This window comes from Diplotaxodon limnothrissa, linkage group LG4 (assembly GCF_057381915.1).
Source record: "Diplotaxodon limnothrissa isolate DT_005_m linkage group LG4, D_limnothrissa_male_GT1.1, whole genome shotgun sequence".
NCBI lineage: Eukaryota > Metazoa > Chordata > Actinopteri > Cichliformes > Cichlidae > Diplotaxodon > Diplotaxodon limnothrissa.
In genome coordinates this window covers 18619067-18644542 of record NC_140599.1, presented here as the reverse complement: position 1 = coordinate 18644542, position 25476 = coordinate 18619067, and the positions used below count along the sequence as shown (strand labels likewise).

General features: G+C 40.0%; 1 protein-coding gene across 1 annotated transcript in view; it reads right to left on the bottom strand.

The window, feature by feature from the left end:
- Positions 1-22835, bottom strand: part of fam20ca (FAM20C golgi associated secretory pathway kinase a) — a 62322-nt gene extending 39487 nt beyond the window's left edge. The window contains exons 1-3 of the mRNA XM_085351569.1: positions 21412-22835; positions 20783-20967; positions 17162-17240 (exon numbers count right to left, since the gene is read on the bottom strand). Coding sequence (XP_085207695.1) covers positions 17162-17240; positions 20783-20967; positions 21412-21962 — 815 coding nt within the window. The 5' untranslated portion in view covers positions 21963-22835. The remainder of the gene's footprint in view (positions 1-17161; positions 17241-20782; positions 20968-21411) is intronic.
- Between the last annotated feature and the right edge of the window lie 2641 nt (positions 22836-25476).

Here is a 25476-nt window from a genome sequence, read left to right as displayed (position 1 = left end):
TATGCTTATTTATGTAAGTGTTTTAATATATAATATGTGAAACTGTCAAAAAACTGCACCTTGCTTGCTTCTTTTTCTATCAAGTACAGTATTTTATTTTATTTTTTCTTCAAATCAATAAAAGGACAATATGAAACAAGTCTTGAACACAAAGTTTTTTCCCCAAAAGTCAACAAGGACACCAATAACGATGTTCAAAAAGGTTGCTGTAGTAGTCTTTGTTTTGTTAGTCTATAGTAGATTTTCTGTGTTGATGGTGTTTGAGAGACCAGCCTGCTGCTCTTTGCCACAAAGATGGCCTTTCTCAAAGTTTAACCAATCAGTAATCTTACATGCCTTTAACATTTTCAAGGGTTTATTTCCCTCTAGGGCTGCTTTCTCTAGAGTATCGCAACCTTGGGCTGGTTAGAGGGCACGTATGCCTTGATGAACCTGAGCGCTATACTGGTGGGAGCCTAGTGCTCCTGGTAGGGTCACCCATGTTGGACAGGTCCGGGGGGAGAGGCCACAGATAACAACCGTGTGTGGTTAAAAAACACCTTGGTAACAGAAACGGGATCAGAAAAAAACTTGTTGCTGTACTAAGGTCCAGTGGGTACGATAGGGGTACCAAAACTACTTCTGAAGTTTGTAGTGTTGAAAAAGGTCCTGAAAAAATTCATACCAAGACAGAGGTTTGGATTATTGTGAAACAGCCAAATAGTGTCTGGTGTGGAAAATGGCCTATAGAGGATAACAAGGCTTTCCTCATGTTCTTAGTCTCTGAGTCTCAGTGTCTACTCTGCTCCACATTACTTTTAGAGCTATTTTTGAATTGGGCATGAGTTATTTTTTTTAACTGCCAACCTTAATTGACTGGCACGACACATTCAGCCTTGTTCCCCTGAGCTTACTGCTTCATAGTGCTTCAAGTGTGTAAAGAGCTGAAATCACTGAAGAACCGACGCAAAGCTGCCGAATTAAATCTGAGCATTTTGGGATCTCTTCCCTACTATCATCTTAACGGGCTCCCCTGAGTTGTAAGCAGACTTGGAACATATATGGAAAAAAAAAGTAAATCTTATTAGTATCACTTTGTTATTTTGGTTTTCATAAATCCGTTTTAAGGGAACGCTTCTCTGTGTCAAAATGAAACTGTTGTACTTGTTAATGGATAAGTATATTCACTGGTGCTTTTCAATAAGAAACACCACCAAATAGCAGCTTCGTGATATCAGTGGAATAAATGTTTGATGACTCAAATGCTTCAGTTGCATTTCATTTGCTCAGAATAATTTACGTACAGTTTTTTTTTCATATTAACACAGCTCAACATCAAGAAGATTTTGTTTTTGTTTTTTCAGTGACAGATATCGGAGATAAAAGAATATTTTTGTCACTCTCATAAAGCAATAATTGGCACCGTTTTCTTTCGTTATATCACTTTACATGATGAATATTAAACACCAGTTAGGAATTTTTGCTTAACAGATTTTTACAGCTTTTCAGAGATTTCTTAGAATCTAGTCAAAGACATGTATTTGAACACATGCCATTTTCCCTTTGTATCTTTGGTAGTATCTGAAGGATTCCTTCTTTTCTTCTACGCTTGAAAAAACTGATTGAAATATGTATGAATGTGTTTCTCTGCTTACATGTCAGAAGTGCTTCATGAGTATTAGTTAGATGTAGCAAAACAGCTCATTAGTGCCCCTTAAAAACCTTAAAGTTGAACTTATAACCAAATATACCAGTTTCTACAGGAACATGAATCATATCAGACTTACAAAAAGACTATTGAAGTCATACTTTAACCCCCACAGAAGTTTTTGCACATTAACAGATTTATCCCAAAAAATTAACCAGAGTAAATTCAAATATATCATTCATGGAAATTTGACCTTTTCAAAACTGTTAATATTTTTACTTTTCATTGTGGAGATAGTGAATTTCGAACTTTTGCTTTGAAAAAAGAAAAAGAAAAAAAGGGCAGGTGGCATCATCAGATTTACGTAAAATTTGCATGTTGTGTTGTAGGCATGATGCACGGCATCATGACCTATAATTAGGAGGTGAACACAGTGAGAGATATGTGGTGTCTTTTTAAAACATAAATCTATGAAATACTATGGCCTGTTTGTTCTCCTGTTTGAGATGAGAACAAGAGATGTCACAGTGCTAGAAATTGAGTAGTCATTACGATTACCAGCAAAATTACAGTACAAAACAAAAATAGTACAAAAATGTTAATGTTATATTTTGTTGACAGGAAACAGATCTAAACCTTAGAGTGGTTACTGAGTAGCCGACTAATGTTACTTCAAGGTATAATGATATTTGCATTACATCAGTATTAATATTTATATGAAAGTACTTCCGCCCTTGCTCTGAAAAGCATGAAAGCATTGTTTGCATATTGCCTTTTTTAATCCTGCCTCAAACACAAAGTACTTTCCTGCCTGACTTTCTGTTGTTATCAATGAGTCTTGGATGAGCTGTTGCAGTAGCAGAATTAGTCCCCATTTTCCACAAGTAGCTTTTCCTGCTCTTGTGGACATCTTTCTTTTTTTTTTTCTTCAGTATGCAAGCATAGACTAGAGATATATGTGTTTGTTTGACTACATTTTTAAACGCTGCTCCTTTGCTAGCTAGCACCAGAAATACCCAGTTAAACAATGCTATATTAGTAATATACGATGGCAGTTACCAGTTTAAAGGTGTTACACCAACCCTCTCTTACGCACTGTCTGTGAATGGAAGTTATAACTAAGTCAGGAAAAAAGCAAACAGATGACAGCTGTGTTAACCAGCGCTGTTCTACAATTCTTTAAAGAATTACCACCTGTATGTCTGCTTTGTTAGAATAAATTGGAATGTAACCAAGCAGATGCGTGACCATGTTCTGTACAGGCCTGTGGACTTCAACGTGAAAGAAACCAAAGCTACTGCTGCTAGCAGTTAGCTAGCGTTTTGCAATTCTGCATAATTCTAAAAAGTTTAAATTTGTTCAGAAGCTTATTGAACAACAGAAATGAGGCTTTCTTTTCGGAAGTAAGTATAAGAAAAAAAACAGTGGCCGACAGCGCTGTAAACAACGATAGACTTGAGCGTAACAAGCAACTGAATAAGGTAGAAAACAGATTTTTAGACGGGAAACTGTTCTTGAAGTACAGAGAGAGAGAGAGAGAGAGCTGTGCATGAAGTGTGATTTTTATCAAAACAGCAAAAGTCAGAAGGAATTCATGACGATGTTTATGTGAAGCGTAGTTTGGATCTTCTTTTGCTGCTGGTTCAGTCAAATAGTTTGGAGAGAGATAAAACCTGCAGCTTTAGAATCGGCGCAAAAAGGGCGTACCTGCTGAAACATCAGAATTAGCAAGCTGTCGGCTTTCAGCCCCGACCGTGTCCGTGCCGTCGGGTGAGAAAGGCGACATCTCACTGATTCTGATCTGTCAGCGGGTCGCGCTTTGTGTTTATGTCTTTGTGCAGAATCCGTGTACCTGCTCTCATTTTCTGTTTTAGCTGTTTGGTGGTTGTTGAAATTTTGTGAGGTTTAACCTGAGATGCTGGTGTTTGGGCAAAATAAATTTATATTAAAAAAATCGATACAGGATTTTAATGAATCGATATCACGTTATCCAAGCTAGAATCGATTTTAATCAATAAATTGATAATCAAAACCCACCCCTACTTTACACTGTGTATACTTTAGTAACATTTAAAACATGATTGAATTTACTAGAAACCTAATCAGTTTCATATAGCTCCAATTTCTTTAGCTAACATTGTTTTTTTTTTTATCCATTTAAAGTAAGTGTGTGTGCTTTATATGTGTTCTGAGAGTTGATTAGTCAAATCATTTTTTTCTCTAGTTTGCATGACTGTCAAATTAGTCACCAGAAGAAGAATGGCAGCCTCTGTATATATGCTGCTGACCTATTAAAAACAAGGACTGTTGCATTTTCAGAATTTTGGTGTCAAAAAAGAAAGTTCTAGTGATAGTCAGTGGTATCTGAAAGAAAATCAAAGAGAAGCTGTAACCTAAAAGACAGATAAAGATCATTTCTTCAAACCTTTTGCTGTCAGGAATGAGCATTAAGCTTGCAATAGTACAAGCAGTGCACAACACACAACTGGTCGATGATGACTGACAGTAAACAACCCACAAATCCCACAAGAAAGGCAGTTTTATCAATACAAATATAACTTGTAACAGACAACTTGCATTGTTTACATGAGGTGTAGTTTGGACTGAAAAGGCCAAAAACTGAGGGAAACGACTTTAAAATTTAGGTGAGACACTCAATAAAGGGCAACACAGACTTTATGGCCCACAGAGGAAATTTGAGTATAAAACGTGCTTCTGATCAGTTGTCACATTCAAATTATATTCAGAATTTGCTCAACAGTTGTAATGTTTGCATCCTGTAACCATGTCCAAGTTTTGTTATGGTTGAGACACCCTTCCCCTCGTTTCTTGGAAGTTTATTTCCATAGTTGTTTTAATGGAATAACTGACTAAAAGGACCAAAAACTACCTAAATACAACTATCACCTGTGCATATGTCTTTAAAAACAATATAAAGATTATAAAGAGAAAATCTAATGGCGTAACATGACATTTACTCTGCTCTTACTGTAGATTCATATACTGGAGTAAGACTGTTTTTGTTCATGTACACTATGTATGTTGGCTGCGTATTAGCTATGTGGATTATTTACTCAAAGGACAGGTCTTTATGCTTATAGTTACATTTCGTTTTGTCCCTCTCTTCCTCTCTCTCCCACACCATCACCCACAACAATTCTCAACAATCAGCAGTGTTCCCACAGCACAGGGCCACACTTCGCTATATTTACATATCCATCTACAGTGGATTAGCTCTTTTCAATAGCACAAGTCTGAGGCAATCCTTCACGGGGTGTGCGATTTATGACAGGCTTTGCACAGAATATGAAGTATGAATTATGCAGAACATACACAAACACCAAGGGTATTCTTGGGTCAACAGTGATTAGATGTCAAAAGCATGAGCGTGGGAAGGTTTAGAACAATAAGCTTCATAATATGCCAGAGTATTTTGATATTGCATACTGACAGTCTGCTTTTCACCTTCCTCTGTATGTTTTTTACATAAATAGGCTTGCTGAATATTGAACGGCAGCTCCAAAACCACCTGTTTCAAAAACATTTTCAAGACACTGACAGTTATACCTAACTGCATGTGTATCCACCATGACATGATTTATGTAAAGACTGACTAGGAACAGTAAGAACAGTCCCTTCACACCACTGCAAATATCACGCACACCCACACTCTAAAAAGTCACAAAGAGCATTCTTACAGACCCTTCACAGTCTTTCAGCAGAAAATTCCCGCTCAAGCCTCTACCAGTTGTCTCTATCCCTCAGAGCTTCAGAAATTGTGAAGAAAGAGGAGATGAGAATAGGGAGGGACTGAAGCTTCAAAGAACTCTGTGATGTGGTAAAGTCTTGACACTCTGGTCTTACTAAGGAAAAAAAAGGTCAGCTAACAGCAAAGCCCAACATTACTTCTATAATCAAAACAAACTGGATAGCCTGGTGGGATCGATGAGGATTTTATGAGCTTTGCTTGTATGCATGTGTGCGCAAGATTTTGTTTATGCTGGCAACTAAAAAAGAAAAAAAAAATCAATGGGTATTACCAAGTCTTCATCTCACAGGGAGTGAGTAACAAGCCTCAGTATTCAGCATGACATACGAGCTGAAGCTCTGAAGTCTGAGAGTGACAGTAAGGTGCAGAAACTGCAGAGTTAGCAAAAAGAAAGAGTGAGAAAGATACAGGGAGCAGTAACAATTCACCATGTGAATTATCTCCTATTTACTTTGCCTGATGCTGCGTCTTACTGGAAAGGTCTTGATGACTGCATGTCAGCATTCATAAAAACAAATTGAGGTTATTTAAGGGGAAAGAAAACGTCTCTGACAGAATAGAAACAGACAAAATTCAAGGCAGACTCCCTGACTGCAAATTGGCTTGTGACGGAGTCAGAAAAAGTGCAGTGAAAGGAATACATTCCAAAACCATATAAATCATCCACTTAGAGGCAAGCTGGTCCATCCTCCTGAGTAGCCTGCGGTACAAACCATTAAGAACTTATTTGATTATTGCTAAGTAGTTGCTCAACAGCAAATGGCAATTAGAGAAAATTATGTTAAATCTTGGGAAGCATTAATTTTGAAGCCACACAACCCCATCACATTTGTACAACCCCCCCCAACAACACACACACAAACACACATCCACGCACGCACTCGCTCATCTAGGACATGCCTGTGTGGCTTGGCCAAGAGAAGTTAATTGGATTGTCTAAGCATTTTGGATGTCCACTATCTTATCATCTGTAGGGGTGAATATCTAGAGATGTCCCATCCAAAGCAATCGCATTATCTTGACCCAAAGATAAGAATACACACTCATACTCACTCTTTGTATAAAATTATATTTGATATCACCTGCTACAGTTGCAGATCTTCCTTCAACTGCCCCAAAATGATCTTCCTCTCTACTGGTTATCAGTCAAAGTGCAAAATTGATGACCTTAAAAGGTAATGAGTTTACTTCAACTTGGCATGACCCACAAGATATTATGGCTCTGTGGGCTAAATTTGGACACACTAGCTATGCTGGCTCATTAGCCACATGCTGGTAGTGGGAAATACACTTGGGTTTGAAATAAAATGTAATTATCCTCTAAGGTGCTCTAGCTATAACCCAAATATCCATGAATCCACAAACACATCTCCATCATCCTCTTCTTTTTCTCTTCATCCTCCGTCTTCTGATTTTATCCTGAAGGACACTGTGGCTGCCGGCCAGTCACTCCCTTTCCCATCTGTGTTTACTTAAACTGAATGTGAACACACCGCAAAGATTGTTGGATGATAACATATATACACACACTAAAGCAGCCACAAACATGCATGCACACAGCAGCAGACCGACAGAGAAACTTGGCATCGGTTTATTTTTGATAATCTCTGAAGACTTTGGTCTATAATAGCTTGAAGGATTTGGTACTATTTCTCCTAATTAGTCCAATGTGAGGTTTGTTAGTGATGGATGACCGTGAATGTGATTTGATTAAGTAGTCCCATGGTTTTTTCCCATGTTTTTTTTGTGTTTTTTTCAGTTCCCCAATGAATGTGACTGTTAATTACTCGAGAAGCTTTGGGGGATTCACAACAACCTGTTCTGTTCAGAGCTAAAAGTTACAAGCCCCAACAGTTCATCCATCACAAACAGCTCAGTTTTTAAGGGTCCTATCAGTCATTTTCAGTGCTTTTTCCACCACAGAGTGAAACCTAACTACATAAAGCTAAAAACTTTGATACCTACGCCGAAAAAAGCAATCAAAAAAGTCTATCCGGAAAGCTATTTTGTGGGCGAGGCCCCCGATTCGAGCCAACAGTGTGCGTGCTTTGTTTTTCCCACAGCTGAACTTTTCTATTTAGACCTGTCAACAGTCTTGTTGTGCTTAGTGGTTTGTGGTCAGATGTCGTTTCCTAAATAGAAACCATCTATCAGAGGCTAAGTGGTGGCTGAGAGATGTCATTGTGGTCATGAGTGGGTGACAGCGCAAAAGAGGAAGTGGGGAAAGGACTGGAAAAACAGTTCCAAGGGCTGCATTTTATCCTTGTGTACGAGCTAAGTGGGATGGCCCAAATCCAAAACACTTGAGGATAAAAAGAGTTAATTTATATGTGAAAGGAGTGAGGCGGAGATGTCACACTAAAACCAAGGACGCGTTTCGGGTAGACCCCTGTATATTCAGTTTCTAGTGAAAACATTGCTCAAAGGATACACAACAAAATATTTAAGTGCACCAATGAGACATCGATGGGTTTATGAGACTAATGAAAATGAGAAGAAAAGAAGTGGAGGACTTGGTCAAACATAAAAATGAAAGAATTACAGCAAGATATTCTAAAACTTTCTTTTTATTTATTACTGCTCATGCATCATATTGCAAGTTGTGTTCAAATGCAACATTTAGTGATAATGATGTGTTCTCTGAGCATTAATTGGTCTTTCTTGTCTATATAGCTTAGAAGAAGGTACAAAAGATCAGAACAGATCAAAAGTTGGTGCTGGCTTCATACACTCAGTTCAAAACTCATGGGGATTGGGCTTTACTCATTAAAGACTCCACTGACTCTTATAAAAAGCATCTGAAGAAATGTTTTATACAGAAAACCTTTTCATTTGTTGTTTTATGTTGTATTCTGGTGCTTTACATTGTTAGGATATGTTATATCTTTATTTCATAATTTTTATTGTGAAGCACGTTGTGATTTTCATCCATGAAAAATCCTATATAAATACATTTTCCTTACTAACTTAATAACACAACCACCAAGCACCAAACCCCAAAACACAGCCTTTACTAAGTTCAATAAAGAACCCTGCTTTACTGCTTTACCTCTCTCCCAGGCTGAAAAAGTACTTTTGCACAGAATGCAGAGAATAAATTGCAAAATTTATGGCCAAACAGACAGCAAAGTCAATCAACTCCTCCATAATCAGGGTTTTTTTCTTTTCTTTATTTTTCTTTTTTTTACATTTTTGTTATTTAAGAACTACTCAATACTATTCCATGAAGGATAATAGGGAAACCCAGCAGAAGGTGCCTAAAGGAGGAATCCTAATCACTTTATCCCTGGATTCTTCCTCAACTACATCCATTATAAGCGGAATGTCCACATAATTCCACAGAATTCATAGTGATTACTACATCCTCCGGGTGGACTCAGTTTCCTTTAGCGCCATTTTAAGGCAAAATATGACCTTCATCAGCCACTGCTGTATTTTTTGTTTTGTGCTGGTTACATAGTGTCTTTATTCAAGCTCCATGCCATACTTGCCAATTATCAGCAGCTTATGTCAGCATCTTATGATGTCAATATGAACTTGTTAGGATGCTGACATGGCTCAAAGCACCACTAGCTGATGGGTCCACTTGGAGGTCAGCTGTCATGTGAAATTGTAAGTCTGCCCCCGTTTGTGGATACATCCAGTCTCTGTCTATATTTACTGATGCTCTGTTCCCCAAAAAGTTGTATAACATGAGGAGATTAAACAGATGTGAATGTTATTTTCTCAAAAGTAAAATAAAAAAAAGTTTTACACATACACAAACATCAGAGTGACTGATCTCAGATATCTAAGGTTGCAGTCATTGTGTGAATAATCTTTCTAGCAGCAGCAGCAGCAGCACTGCCTCAGTCTCCCTACTCCTTTAGCACAGAGACTCCTCTGTTTGCATCACCGCTGCCAGAGCTGCAAAAAGGAAGGTAAGAGGGTGAGAAGGGAGGAGGAAGCCCAGGAAACCCCTGGATCAAATTCCTGCCTCTTGGTGAAACCAGACCTGGTTGCAGCCCCTCCCACTTCCTGCTCTGACAATGGGCAAAGGCAGGGAGAACCCTCCTTCCCTCCTCTAGTATAATTGATAAACAATGATTGTGTTCTCCTCTTCTCCTGACCTCTGTCAGTAGAACAGAGGAGTCACACATGGTCTATTTGCCACCTTGGATGGCAGAGGCCCAGACAAGCACAGGCCTTACCCACTATGGATGCATTACCTCTGTGTGTGCTATTACAAAAGGCCCAAGTTACAGAGCTACAGTGCTTTCTCTCTGTCTCTCTGTTGAAGAACTGTTTCATTCATTGAGTTCGGAGAGGCATTCAGTTGGACTGTGATAGATCTATCTGGGAAAGGTCGTTATCTAAACACGGTGCTCGGTTGTAAGGGGTGGTGCGATGCATGTGGTCCCATTGTTAAAGGGCAACAGTTGAGTTAGTGACAAAGTAAGAATGAAGCAAGTGTTCTGTGTCATTCACCAACAGCTGTAACAAAAAAAAGAAAACAACAGAAGAAGAATAGTCCTCTTTCTATCTAAGCCTGAACGATTACTCCTATTAGAGCAAAACCAGAGATTAAAAATGTTAAGGCTTGGAAGATTTTATGTCACACAGCGAGTGGTTATCTTTTGTGTTAAGATAAATGCTGGGTCTTAGTCTCAGATTGTGGAGTCACCAAAGCATTTAGTTGACAATCAGCTCTTGCAAAGCTCCCTCAATCAAACACCATGCTCCTGCATACTCATTAAGATAAACAATGCAATTTTGTGTAATTTCAACAGCTATTCCTGCTCATAGCACAATAAGCACCCCAACAGGAACTCAGCACCTGGCCTGCTTTTCTTGCTTCACGAAGAAATGTTTATTTGGAATGTCTAGAAATCACCTCCTGAAGGGAAATGAATTTCCAGCGTTCAGGACAAATGCGGCAGCGACATTCCTAGCGGGAAGCTTAGGAATTCCCCCCATCTAGTATTTTGGACTATAATGATATGCTAGCACACATGATCAACATTGCCATGCACAGCAGTGGCAATGTCAGGAGCCACAACAAGAATACATAATTACAAAAATATGATATGCTTGTACGTGGTATAGCACATGCACTGGCTGAACCTAGAGGCAAGGATGCAAAAGTACTTGTAGTAGGTCTGAAATTCAAATATTTACTTTCTTTTTTTTTTTTTTTTTTAAATCTACACATTAAATTTAAAACCTATTTGTCAAAAATGAGGGTCTGTCTCATGAGGAAGTGTAACAGTGAGTAAAAGTGTTCACAGCGTGGCTTTGGATGATGGTAATGCATTGTAGTCACTGAGTTAACTGCTGACAGCTGAGAATGTGCTGTTGCTGCAATGTGGTTAAAAAAAACAACAACACATGACCATTTAAGCAATCAAACATCAGTCATCTCCTGCAACTCGGCTGGCCTGTAATCGCATTACGATTAGGCTACTCGCAGCTCTGCCTCATTACGCTGTGAGTGCCTAAACACTTGTTAAACAGAGAGAGGGAGAGAGAAAATGGAGAGAACCTAAAAATACAGAGCAGCGAGGCTCTAAACAGAGGCGAGTGACAAGCCGAGGATTAGTACTGCCTCAGCGAATCAAACAAACAAGTCCAAAAAGGAGCGCAGATGGAAGGTGGAGACAGAGAGAGGGATGGACAGGGAGGGAGGGAGAGATGGTGATGAAAACAAGACTTCCTCAGGAGTTGACCTAGTAAAACATTCATGAGAGAAGTCTTTATGTGAAGTTTGTGTGCGTGAGCAGGGAGGACGTGAAGGGGAGGGAGTTTAAGACTCGGGAGTCTAAAATAAGACGGTCCTCTGCGTTTTAGTGTCTGTGTTGGGAGCCTACAAGAGTGTGCCTGTCAAAACAAATAAATAAATAAATAAATAAGTTACTTGAGATTTGAGACGACATGCAGGCCCGCTTGGTGCCAGCTGCTACACTGCGGACCTCTCGAATCGAGAACAGACACCGGAGTGAGACAGAACCCAGAAGTAAGCGAGACACGAGAAGAAACGAGGGACATGAAAAGAAGTGGATTCTTTTGAGAACGTCCAGCAAACAAATGGAAGACTAAGTGACTCAGTGGTAATTATGCAGAAAAGCCGCAAGTGCACTTCCTTTATTGGTGGGACATAGTTAGATAATAAACAGAACACACAGAAATGATTGACACTTCAATCAAATCATTTCACAGTAAATGTTCTGCTAAGACCTCACTAAGCTATCTTACATTCCCAACTCAAACAGCGCTTATAGTGTGTGCTGATGACTAGGAAAATGTGATAAATTACTGAAGGCAGGTGGCTGTACAGCTGTTAAAGTACAGCACTAATTAACCAGCTCATCTCACAGCCTACAAAAGGTCAACCTATCAAAGAGCCCACACACTGATTACACAGCACACAGACACACATCGAGAGAGAGACTTTGAATTTGAACGTCTAAATATAAATAACCCACATTTTCTGCTTCAACACAGTGTGTAGCTGAGAAACTGAGAATTTCTTTAAGGGGTTTTGCTTTCATAGAAAAGAAAAATATGAATCAGAGCACATCTGAGTGCAAAAGAAAAATACTGGAAATGTATGTATGAGATAGAAATCCGTGTTTAGTATTAACTTTTATGATAGTATCAGCCTGAAGCTTGACTACACAAAGTTTTTGATACAACATCTAATGAAGAAAGGGGGGATAGGGGATAAAAGAGGTGCATAGAGAAAGGGAAAGCAGAAAAAGCCTCTGTAATATAAGCAATCCTGAGCCACATTAAAATGGCTTAAAGAACAAATTAATCTTAAAGACCTACAGAAGGAGTCAGACATGCTCAGAGCCTGAAGAAGAGTCGCTGGGTTCAGGCCCTTGCAGGCTGCCTGGCTGCGAGTACAAAGCTGCATGAAAAACAGATGTTGTGAATGCCTGACACGGTAATACTGAGCGTGTATATCTGTGTGTGTGTAGACAATGAAACATAAAAGACAGTTAGAACCCTCCAGATAACGTTTGATCGCAGATGTCGTTTGCAGAGTACAATATATTTCTCTGTGTTTGAGTTCCTCAGCTTATGACACAGAATAATGTAAAGTTTTATAGCAGGAGAAGAAATTACAAGTACATTTACTACTTCAGTGGTACTGCTACATTTAGACAACAGTCACTTAAAGGTAAAATAGGCTTAAAAAGTACATTTTATTCCAAGTACCGTTGCTTGTTGTGCAAAACCTGCAATCTTTTTCAATGTCCTATGCCACTGTTTCCTAAACGTCCATATATACACTCAATGGCCACTTTGTTAGGTACACCTTTTCAACTGATTGTTAGTACAAATGTCTAATAGGCCAATTACATGGCAGCAGCTAAATTTATTTAGCCATGCAGACATGGTTAAAATAGCCGGCTGATATTTAAAGTTAGATAAAAGATGATTTAGGTGACTTTGACATGGTTGGTTGTGCCAGGTGAGTTTGAGTCTTTCACAAACAACCATCTCTATGGTTTACAGAGAATGGTCAGGGTGGTATAGAAATATATCCAGTGAGCAGCGGTTCTCTGGTGAAAATGCCATGTTAATGTCAGAGGTCAAATACCCACTCATTATAACCAGGATATGCAGAAGCGCATCTCTAAATTAACCTTGATGGAGTTTTGCTACAGCAGCACAAGACCACACTTAGTGCCACTTCTACAGTAGATGGCTGCTTGCAGCTGGAGTGATACCTCTGATAATACCTCCAACCACTAGGTGGAGCTTTGCATTTTCCTTCCAATTTAGTGCTTGAAGTGGGAGAAAGTTGATCAGTTACTTGTGCTTTTAATTAGCGAAGAGCTAAGTGGTTTTGTGATCATGCAAATGTGCCAGAGGGCAACACTGTGATTGTTGTATTTTATTATGTTGTGTTGTGTTGTGCCTCTTTGTGGCCAATCAGCAAGAGGCAAGCTGATTTATTGCTAAATTAAATGGAACTTTGATCATACACAAATTGGGTAACATGCATCGTTAAATCTCACTACAGCAGATCCTAAGTGCTAAAATAGTTACTATTGTTTTTTCAATCTGTTTCAGAAGCTAGTTCTTGCCTAATACTTGCACAATAAACCAGAACAATGAGATTCAGTGCTTTTAATTTTTCACTTTAAAACCGAATCTGTACACTAATAGCACTCCAATGTGTCTTAAAAAAAACTAACCAATTTCACAACATTACAAAAAAAGCAATGGCGTCAACATGAATGTCAACACAACTAGGAAATGTTGTACAATAATGTTGCACAACATATAACCGTTTCTTTGGCTGGACACAATGCAATCAGCTTTTCCACATAAATCTTACATTATTTTTCATAGTGTTTCTTCTGACACACACACACACACACACACACACACACACACACACACACACACACACACACACACACACACGGTTTGAATATCAGTTTGTTCAATATTCTATAGATGCACAAATAATTCTGAATGAATGATAAATTCTTACATTAAAAACAATCCAATCACAGACACATACACACACTTAGCAAAGAAAGAAACCTCCAGAACAAACTACATAGTGGGCGTACGTCACACTTCACTTGAAATTTATAGCCTCCTCTATTTCTGTTCCCTTATGATCTAACCACAGTAGCTCTTTTCAGTTTCTCATTGATTGCAACATCCCAGTCAGACAAATTACTTGGCATCCCAAGGTGCTGCTCTGTCCCCTGGCACCTAAGACAGTGCTGCAGGGGCAGCTGAAAACCTGATGAATCCCTCCCCGCCAAGTGCCCTTCATATGAAAGGGCTGATAAAGCCACTAAATCATGCAGCTAAAGTTTACATAACCTATCAGCAAGTGAAAAGATAGATTTGACAACTCAGCTGAAGCTTTTCATAATATGCAAGATTGAGGTCAGAATCATCATAGAAAACTTCATCACGGACGAGACGACAGGGGTGTTAATGTGAAAAGATTTGACGTTTCATCACATTTAAAGTCTCTCTTTGCGCTTCAAGGCTTTTTGACTTGTCACAGTGAAAATCATTAGGGGAGTGCTAAATGGTGAGTGGTAGGAAGTGAATGAGCTAGTTTTCTTTTGTGTGTGCAGGCAGAGTGTGGCCTTGCAGTCATCACCTTCTCTGTAATATACCCACAGCTCTGAGTGAGTGGCTACAGCTGCAGCTTGGCTCACTGCTCGCGGATTTTCCAGTGCCAGCCGTCCCTGATGGCAGGAGCACGAACTCTATAACCCCCAAAGAGTCCTTCTCTTTGCAGCTTGTCTGTAAATATGCGTATGTGCGTGTGTGTGCGCTACAGCTATCTGAACATCTGTCTGTAGTAACATGCCTGATTTGTGTTTGTTCACAGAACCTTGAGCTCAGATGGCACCTCTCAATATCTGTCCATCTTATTAGAGCCAGCAGTATTCTCGAGCCCACAGTGGCTATGTTTACAAAGGAACAACCCAAGACCAAGAAAACTTGATAAGATCTCAAAAGTAGTTTTTGCCTTTTCCACCAAAATTGTTGAAAAGGCTTCAGTTAAGTCATGGTGTTGAATTGCAGAGGGTTTTTTGTGTTTATGCTCATAGTTACAGGTGTGCACTTTGAGTTCATGCTTGCAAGCATAAACAAATCTATTAACCTGCATTTGTTGAAAATACTTTACCTTTTCAGGAGCTGGACTGTAATGAAATCTTTTTGTGGGAAAAAACAAATTGTAGTTTGAAGACTAAATTAGCACCTTCTACTCCAATCTGGGATCATACTTTAAATCATCAAACATAATTATAAAGTCAGTTAGACAGATTAAAAAAAACCCCAAAAAACTGACAATTTTTCTGCACAGGAAAAAGAAAATCTTGTGGAGGTGTCTGGCAAGCTGTCAGCTTGTGCAAGCTCCTGGCCTATGGCAGTGTAGAAATTTGCATTTGGCTCAAAGGAGGCCTGAAACATCAAAGTCTCTCTGATGCACCACTTGATGCTGCACAAAGGGACAGGTGAAGAAAAACAAGTCGACACAAGAAAGCACTGAACTACTGTACCCAGAATGCACTGGTTCCTAAAATAAAAGTGGGACACATCAGTGCACTGACAGAAACAACAAAATGCCACACCGTGCTTGAACAAAAGCAGAGACAAAGGTTATGTTTCTACATTACGACTCTCAGTAAGCACTGATATTTTTGTATTTTCGCTCTGTGGAATTTTGTATAACATCTGTAAACAGTTGAGACAGTTTGTGACAGTCAAAGCAAGAGGCTTGAATAAAAAATATGACAGGCTAAATAAGGAGCCGTGGGAATCGGTAGCATGTGATTCCGAAACTGTCAAAACTGTTTCTGATGGCAACTGACTGCTTTACTTATCTACTTTAAGACATCACAGATTCTTTAGCATTTTAAAGTTTGGTGGATGGTGTAACATTTCAAATCCCTGCTGACAATATTTAAGCTTCCCCTTTCCTTTGACTTATTACTTCATTAAACCCATGCAAGCGCCCGTATTACCTAGCAGCAGCCCCTGAATGATTAGACCAGTAATATCAGATTTACCCAGCCAGACACATAGAAACCCAGGGTAATCACCAAACTTAGTTTACTTGACTATGACTAGATGATGCCTGCTGGGTGTTGGCTCCTGCTGTGTTTAAAATACATCCTCAGACCGCTGTGCTTTGAACCACATATTCTCTGACGCTAATTTTGCAAACAGTGCCACATGTTCTAAAATTCATCCACTAATTGACCTTGAAATAATTTGGCAAGCTGGGACACAATGACCAGTTGTTTGAGCACACAGAGTGCCACTACCCTAATGTAAAAAGAAGACAAATGAAGAGTTTGAACACCTGCACTCGCTGAATAAACTTTGAAAACATGTTGCAGGCTCTCTCACCATAAATCAGTCCAAGAAAACAGTTCCAAACTTTTCACAGTTCATTGTCAAGCCAGCACTGCATTCACACGTCTGCTTTCCTAATCCTTCACTGTTCCTCTTATTTATGTGACTTTGGCTTATGTGGTAAAGGGCTTGGTACAATTGAAATAAAGAACCATCCTGAACTACACCTGTACGATTTGTTGAATTATGACATTATGAACTTGTAAAGCTTTACCTCTCTCCCTTCCTCCCTCTGTCCCTCTCTCTCTCAAAATCTAATACTCTCCACTGAGGCTCTCATGTAGAAAACCATTCAGCGTTTCATAGCAATCAAACCTGGCTCGTGAGCAATTACTTCTGATCGCAGCCCAGTTGGCCTGGACGCTGTTTATCCATGTCGCCATGGGAATTCATTGGGCAAAACTCAGACAGCTGAGGGAGGGGGTGGGGGTGGGGGTATTTCTTTTTCAAATGCAATGTGCCATTGCCAGTATGTATGCCTCCCCAAAGACGCTTTCACGATGGCTCAATGCTCGTTTTAATTAACACATAAGCCTGCTGATGTTAATTAAAAAAGAAGACAGACAATTCCCCATCAGGAGAAGATCGCAAAAAAATGAGGGAGGAGGGGAGATGTGTAGGTGAACACGCAGTGAGATGCGATGACAGTGCTTGGCACTTATTCATCTGAGACTTCGTGTTGCCCTCTTTAAAACATATGCAACTGGTAAATCAAGCTGAGTGTATCAAACAGACTTTTTATAGAAAAACTTGTATAAGAGTATAATCTGCAGTTAGATGTTTAATAAGAAAGTTCCAGGAACAATTGTTACACCTAACGTATATAAAATGTAGTTTACCTGTGTTGTCATGCAGTCACTTCATGTGTTACTTACTTCATAGGCTTGAACAGTGCTTGTCCATAGTTCTGGAAAGTCATGATCAGCTTCAGCTGGGTGCCTCCAGATTTCATGGCTGGGAGGAAACAAAATGAGCTGTTAGATCAGCATCTAAACTAAACTGTCTGAGGCATAAGCATACATGCACAAACACATGGATGCACTCAAAAAAAACAAACAAAACAAAACATGCACAGCTGTTTTGTTATTTGCCATTATGGAAAAATGCAATTTTGCATGAATGCATAATAGAACTATCACATCTGCTGGCCAATTTCCTAGACACTGTAAATGCAATCGTGCCAGTCAGGAGCTGGGTGTGACCGAGAGCAAAAAGTGGCCTGAAGAGCATCTGCTAAAAACTCTGGCTAGTTCTGGATTTAACAGAGGGTTGAACATGAAACGGACAGTTTATCTGAATGGAAAAGAGCGACTGTGTGTTCTCGCAGCATGCATGCAACTTTAGAAGAACATGGTGCTCTGAGAATGACAAAATATCAGTGATTGAGGAAAAGAAGCCCCTTCAATTTTAGTACATAAAGTTCACACACGCTGCCTCAACAGGAGCACATTGCTGAGAATATTTTAGGCACATAGCACATTATTATGGTTTGACTCCAGGATGCCTGAACCTGTTGTTCCATTTCAATCGACCCCTCACTATCTGTCCGTTTGTCCAATAAAGTGACCTAAATGTAGACTTCCATCCATGCGTGTTTAGCTACAAGCTACATAATATAAGAAACATGAGTCTCACCAGATGTTTGTCTGTAAGCCTTCATGAATTGAACACATTGTCAGCAAGTTTCTTGTGCACACTGGATTCACTGTAGCGACTTCCTTTTTCATTCAGACAAATTAACCTCCTGTACTCAGGGAGATGAGCCAGGGCATATGTCACTGACTATCAGTCATGTCCATGGTGTCTCCCAGAGGGTGATGGAGGCTCACTGTGAGATTCCCGCTTTCCTTCGACTCAAACAAAGAGACCGCCAGGCCTGCCCAACTGCTTTGTGTTTCTGTCACAATGGACAAGCTTTCGGGTATTTGCCCATTTATTACAGCGCATTAACTTGATCATATTACACAACACAGCACTTCTGCCTAACCCCAATATCCACATAAGCCCCCTGTAGTGGACCCACTTACTGACTGGATTGCTGGCTGAGTAGCTGACTGCACTCTACCCCCTGCACCGAGCTGTCTTTTGTCTTCATTGACTCTCTTGTTGTTTCTCTCAGAGCTCTCACGGTGTGTTCCTCTGCTTTCCCCCCTCTCTTTTTAGTTGGATATGTCATCCTTGTATTCACATTCTCTCTGTTATGCTCTGTCTGTCTGAATTCATCATACTCAGTGCTGGCAAGCCTCTCCATTTACCGTGACTCATTTTCAAAAGCTTTTGGATTTTTACATACACTGTTGCACACAACAGTACAACCTACATAACCTCAGGTCAGTGCCTTTTCTTTATGACAGAGGATGAATGCTGAGTGAATGCAAAGCTAAAAAAAAATACACTGAGAGCATTTGGCCTTCACATATGACAGATTTGCTGAAGCCAGGTCAAGTGAATAGCACCCTAGAGTAATCCTCAAACTTGGTGCAGCTATACAACGGATCTAAAACCTTTAAGAGATTGCAAATGACTGAACTATGATTTAATGCCATGACCTTGAACACATAAGCCACAATTCTTGAATTCATTGCTCAGCGCAGGCCTTCATAAAAATCCACCTTCTAATCGAGAACTAGAAAAAGGTAATCCGCAGTGAAAAATCCCGCTAAAGCTTGGCTGATTGTTTCACTGGATTGCAATCACACATGACTTGAACAGCAACAAACCCACAACAAAACATTCTTAAGATTCTCCCATCTGTCTCAGCTGTGCCTGAGAGTATGCATTTGTGTTGATCTAACCATCTATCTTGCTCTGTTTCTCCAGGAGACCACAAGTGAATCGATGTCGCTGTCTTATTCTCTACACCTTCCTGCTCGCAGGTCTTTCAGATATGCTCCAGGCCTCGCCCAACGCTCTGAGATTCCCCCTCTCATGCAGCAATGATAAATCCATCTTGCTCTCACCTGTATCACCTCATGTTACTGTGCGTATGATTTATGAGTGCAGCTGAAGACTGAACAAAAGGCCACAGCCTGCCCCAACAGAGAGACAGACACAAAGGAGGGAAGAAAGGGGGGGTGGGGTGGGGTGGGGGGGGGGGGGGCACTAGTGAGGAGAAAATGCTGATGAAGAAAACTTTCTAATGCTGTGTCTGATTTGTCATTTTGTTGAGACAGCTAAGTGTTTGTGCTAATTATGGGGCACAAATGTTTTAATGCATGCCTCCAGGGCGTGCACACTAACACAAACACACACACACACACGGACATATAAACACACATAAAGCCACACAGACATAGAGCACTGCTTCACTGCAGACAAACAGTATCTTTGTAGGTATGTCTGGCCGTGAGCAATTATATTGTCTTTTGTTGAAAAACAGAAAAGAAGGGTTAAAGGTAGAGAGAGTGCTAAAGTGAAGGAGATGTGTAGAACGAGAAATTGTGAGTGTTCTTTGAGAGAACGAGGATGTAATAATATTGAGACACCAGACAAATACAACAAGTATTGGAGGCTAAATAGGCATAAGTAACTAACATTCCCCACAAGAACAACAACAAAAACATCAGAAACACCTCGACAAAAATTTTCATCCTAAAAGGGAACAAATGGTCTCAGTTTGGGATTGTGGTCATGATTATTACTCACATTTACTCAAAGTAAGTTTGGCCACAGTGGTAACAATGTAATGCACATCTGCCTTATAACATCTGATCTCATTACATAGAGAAAACAACAACTTTTTTAGCAGCTCTTACTGTTGCGCTCATTTATAATCTGCTTTAAAAGAAAAGCATTTCCAAAAGAGAGTAATGGATGTTTAGAAATGAAAACAATGTTGTGACATTCAGAGTTGATGGGGAGGAAGTTCTCCTCAAATGTTTCTTCCAGTTTTTCCCAGTTATTAAGCTTGTCTGATTTAAGATGAAAAAAAAAACCTACAACTTTTGTATTTATTATTTTTTCTCTGATAAAAAAATTCCTGGTGCTCCACTTTAATTTTTAGTGACACAATGCAGATCTCAGTGAAATACTGTGATTGAATGGAACAAAAAACAAAAGGGAATTTGAATACAGCACTATCCTTCCAGTGTAAGAGTGTCAAATGAATTTCTATCAAAAATCCTGATTATATAATTGTTACACTTCAAATAATTTAGGAGTCATTACAAAAACAAGCAGGTCCAGAGGCACTCCACTTTTTACAGTTTTCAAATTTTATGCCAAAGTTGTTTTTTTTTGTTCATACCAAGGTGAAAAAGCCTTCCCAAGTTGCATTTTTCACACATTAGTATAACATTGAACCTTGAGTATAATTAGGGAAAATATCTTTAAGTTAGTTGGGACATTGCTGCTGTAGGCCAAAATGACAGGACAGAATCTAACAGTTAGAAATTGATCAACACAGACCAGATAAAAGAGTTTAACTGCAGACCCCATCAAATCCTCAACTTCACACACCCACACATACACCTTTTCAGCATAGCTGACTGACTCACCTACGCTGGTGATCCTTTGTGTGACCAGGTCCTTCAGCAGGGCATCCAGCACAGGGCTGTGTCGGGAGTAGAGCTCATAGCGGTTGATCCCGATGTGGAATCGCAGCCAGTTGGGGTAGGATTCTGCTGTCACCTCTTCAGTTGGAGAGAACTCCTCTTCGTCTTCGTTTCCGTCCTCATTGTGCCTGACAAGCAAGTGAGGAGAAGAGTGGGAAGGTATAAGTGATGGTGAAGGAGTAGACAAAGAACAATACAAGCTTATAACAGATGGTTTTTAAAAAAACAAACTACAAAAAACAAAATGCTGCCTGGCTGGCTATGGATAATCCAAGACAATGAAAAGAAAACAAAATCCAGCATGATGGAAAGCAGAGGCCAAGTTGGGTGCTCAAACAAAGAAAGTAGATAGATAGAGAGAGAGGTGAAGACTGATAAGGAAATAAAATAGATTTGTTGTTCTGAATGGACATGATAGAATAGAACAGGAGTGATTTTAAACCTTATATAAAAGTAAAAGACCTGGGTGACAAAATGACTTCTTAATAGAGCAAACATGTTGAAGTCAGAGCACTAGCTGTTCATGGACTCGTTTAAATCACACAAGTTTAATTTAAATCTCGTCGGCTTACCATCCCTGGTTCCCTGTTGCTCTGGGATAAAACCTGATGTCGTTGTTGACGTTAAACAAAGTGTCATCGTCCGTGAGAGGCGGAAGCTCAACCTTGTATAAAGGATGCTCAAACAGGCGAGAAAGTCGTGAGACAGCACGGGAAGGGACGATCCGACCCCCGCTTGCGTCTCCCATCAGCGGCTTGTGGTCATCTGCCTTCCCCGCCGACGTTTTCATCCGCCGGAAAGAGTCCGCCCTGTCCCCGGCGGTGGTGATCTTTTCCAGGGAATGCGATGTGAGGTTGGAGCTCGGCTCGTTGCTGAAATCCTGCAGGATTCGCAGCGTGTGCTTATTAGGCCAGCCGGCTTCAGCCGCCGTCCTGGCTCGCTGCTTCCCCCAGCCTTGCGACTCCCCGCCCGTGTGGTGTGCGCACTGGCAGCCGCCGTCCCCGCTCTCCGCTCCCGTCGCCCGCTTCTCTAGTTTTGGTAACAAGTCTATCATGATGTGCATGGTGCACGCAACCAAAAACACCATAAGTATCAAGACTCTGAATTTGCGAAACAAGATCATGTTTAGCCTCTATAAATATATATTTTATAGCAAGCTTTAAGCGCACCTTAGCTACAGCACCGACATTGGTGTCTAACACTGTTTTCTGAGGACGAGACAACGATGTTACTTTGGGAATTCTCTATGATCGCTCCACACATAATGAGCGTCAGCCTATGTTTAAAAAGCCCATTTTATGTGCGGTGTTTAATATTTAAAACAGTCCCAACGATTCATTCCCAGACAGGTGGAAAGACCAAGACATTGTAAAAACCCGGACACTTTGCTGGCTCAGGAAGTGCTCTTCATTCATTGCCTTGTTGAGCAGGATAGCCTATAGTGTCAGGAGGACGAGTGACTAAATAAATCTCACTGAAGATGTATCTTAGGCTAAGAGAAGGGAGTGGGGTCCTGCTAAAAGCATCAATAGTCTTCTTCAAATCTGCTTCCCTGTGTCGCTGCCAGCACGGAGTGAGATGTCAACCGCGTCATAACTGTCTTCAGAGGAAAGTAACAGGATGACACTGATATAACGTAGTCCACAAAAGCACAGGTTTCCTAACATTTACGATCAATTTATAAACAGAAAGAGGAATAATAATAATAATAATAAAAAAACCAAAAAACAAATAACAGGTGATCCGCTGCAAGATGCCTGGATGCTGCCCCGCTTCTTCACAAAGCTGCTGCTGTCTGCAAACGTCGCTGAAGTCAAATCAGAGACTGGCTTGGCAGGCTGGCCGGCAGGTGTGTGGGATCCTGGTTGTGATTTCTCCTCTCAGCACTGCTTTGTCTTCCTTCCAAGTGTCCATCCAGAGTGGGTGTGTTAAATATTATGATCGAAGCCCTCTGAGCCCAACCTCGGTGGCGTCATGAGGAAGAGATTGGCTGCGTCTGCACATACAAGTAGCACTAGTGACATGAAAGGCGAGCTTCGGGGATAAAAAGCTGTATGCTGAAACCCTGTAAGGCTGCAAGTCCCCCGCACACAGCCAGAGGGCGTTGGAACTACCTGAAACATTGTGCATCCTATATCACACGGAGGGCAATGGGTATGTATTCCTACTGGATGTGCTTGAAGTGTTCTTTTAGATCATTATCAAAATAAGGAATTGGGTAAATTAAACTGGGACATTCAATAGAGGGATGAAGGAACGAGTGTTTTAGACAAAAATTATTCGAACTGAAGAAATACAAGAAATTAATTTTAATTGTGAATTAGCCATGACTATTATTGTTGTTATTGTTGAGGTGGTAGCGGGTGAGTCCTTTCTATTTCTTATAAAATTTATAGAAACATGGAAAATTGTCATTTAGGTCAGAAGTCTTTCAGTGGCATTGTTACAGTCAAGAAAAGGTGCTTGTAAATCCCTGCTTTGACATCCAAGAGTCACAGGGTAATATGGAGCTGGAGCGGTGTCCATGGAAACCTTAATTGAAGCGTGAGCATAAAGTCGTCATTTACTGTAACTCTGTTTTTGGTTACTGGCATCAGAGGAAAAAAATAAATCCAACCCGAAATGTACTTCCCACATAATAAAAGTCACATAATGCCCAAATGTGTTGGCATATTTATCAAGCTATCATCTTGTTTATTTCTTTTTAAATGCGCTTGGACATTTGGAGTCTTTGACAGCATGTTGCTTTTGAAGCAAACAGCAAGTAGCAAGTAATAGCTTGTTTGTCAGGATTTGTACATTCTACTATATATAAATAAAATCACAAGAAAGAAATAATCGCTGCACAGAGCTGCAGACGTTTTAGGCTTTCAAATTACATGGATTGTTTGTTTGATTATCAGAAATCTATTTTAATGCATATTTAGCTACATGTAAGCCACACGAATCATGAATCAAAAGGAAATTAACTAGATTTCCACTTGGTTCATCACAGGTTCTGTACAGATCAGTGGAAGATCCCTGCTGGGTCACTCACAGATCCTCCCTTGATGACCAATGTAAATGTCATTCTGACTTGTAATGGGGTAATTTTGAGTTGTGATGTTAAAGGATTAACCAAGCCTGTTCTTATTCCATTATGTTCCCTTAAATTCTATTTTAGAGAGCAGCAATTTTCATCCCCTGATTAATTTGTTATGTTCAAAAAGGTTTTGGTTATTTATTGTCCAGAAGTAAAAACTCACAGCTGTGGAAATTGTGCAGTGAAAACACACCAGCTGGTCTTCTCAGAGGTGATTTTTTTTTCTATTTATAATTTCACAGGGACAAAAGATTTACAGCAATTTCTGCAGCTGGCACTTATATCTGGGACTAGACTTTCTCCCCAACTCCGAAGGTGCTATTGAGTTCAAATTGTAAAATCTATACTTTTTGACTGACAGAAAAAAGGGAAATATGTTCTATTTAACCTTGTTATATGATTTTAAAAAAGAAAAAAGTAAAGTCCTTAGCAGTAAAAAAAAATACACAAAGGAACAAATTAAACATATTTCTTTGGCTTGTGCTTGAATGGTGTAGAAGGCTCACCAAGTGGGCTCAATTGGAAGAGCTTCATTTGGCGTGTGCCCCTCTTCCCAGAGGCACTGAGCTGGAGTTCATGCCACTTCCAGATTTGTGCATCTAAATAAAACAAGATCTTAAAGCTAACAAGCAAACAAATTGTTCCCCCAAAGCAGGCCTGCTGTCCCAGTTCATCTCATGCTCCAAACAAAACAAATTGGCACGTGCACACATGATAAGAATCCACTGAAATTAGGAAGATATTCAAATTGCAAGCAGTTTTAAAACCTAACATTATGTGGAATTATAATATCAAGAAACTAATTAAAAAGATAAAATTTCCACCTTTTTTTGAAGAAACGGTAATTGATGCACACTGATGTGTTATACACTAATTGCCCAAAACATTATGACCACTGGCAGGTGAAGTAAATAACACTAATTATCTCTTCATTGTTCCACCTCTTATTGGGTGGGATATAATGGGGAGCAAGTGAACATTTTTGTCATTAGAAGCAGGAAAAATGGGGAAGCATATAGCTATGTATGATTTAGGGGCTAAGATGTGATGGCTAGACAACTCAGTCAGAGCATCTCTAAAACTGCAGATCTTGTGGGATGTTCCCCAATCTGCAGTGGTCAGCATCTATCAAAAGCGGTCCAAGGAAGGGACAGTGGTGAACCATGGATGGGTTCACGGGCGGGCCAAGGCTCATAGATGCATGTGGGTAGCGAAGGCTGACTCTTGTGGTCCGATCCAAAAGACTTTAGCTCAAATTGCCAAATAAAGTTATTGCTGGTTGTTGTTTTTTTTTGCTCTTTTGGAAGCAAAAGGGGAACCAGCACAACATTAGGCAGGTGATCATAATGTTATGCCTGATTGGTTCAGTATCTTAGTGTAATAAAGGAAATCCCTTTGGCTGTGTGTTTATTTGCTTTTGTGGCTGCAAAGTCCTTGTATATGATCAGAATTTGAAAACTTTGCACACAGGCACATCTTTGGTCCTTAAAGGTTCACATGTGCAGTGTATCAGCTATTTGAGACATTATCATCTTGCTTAGCAACCACCTAACAA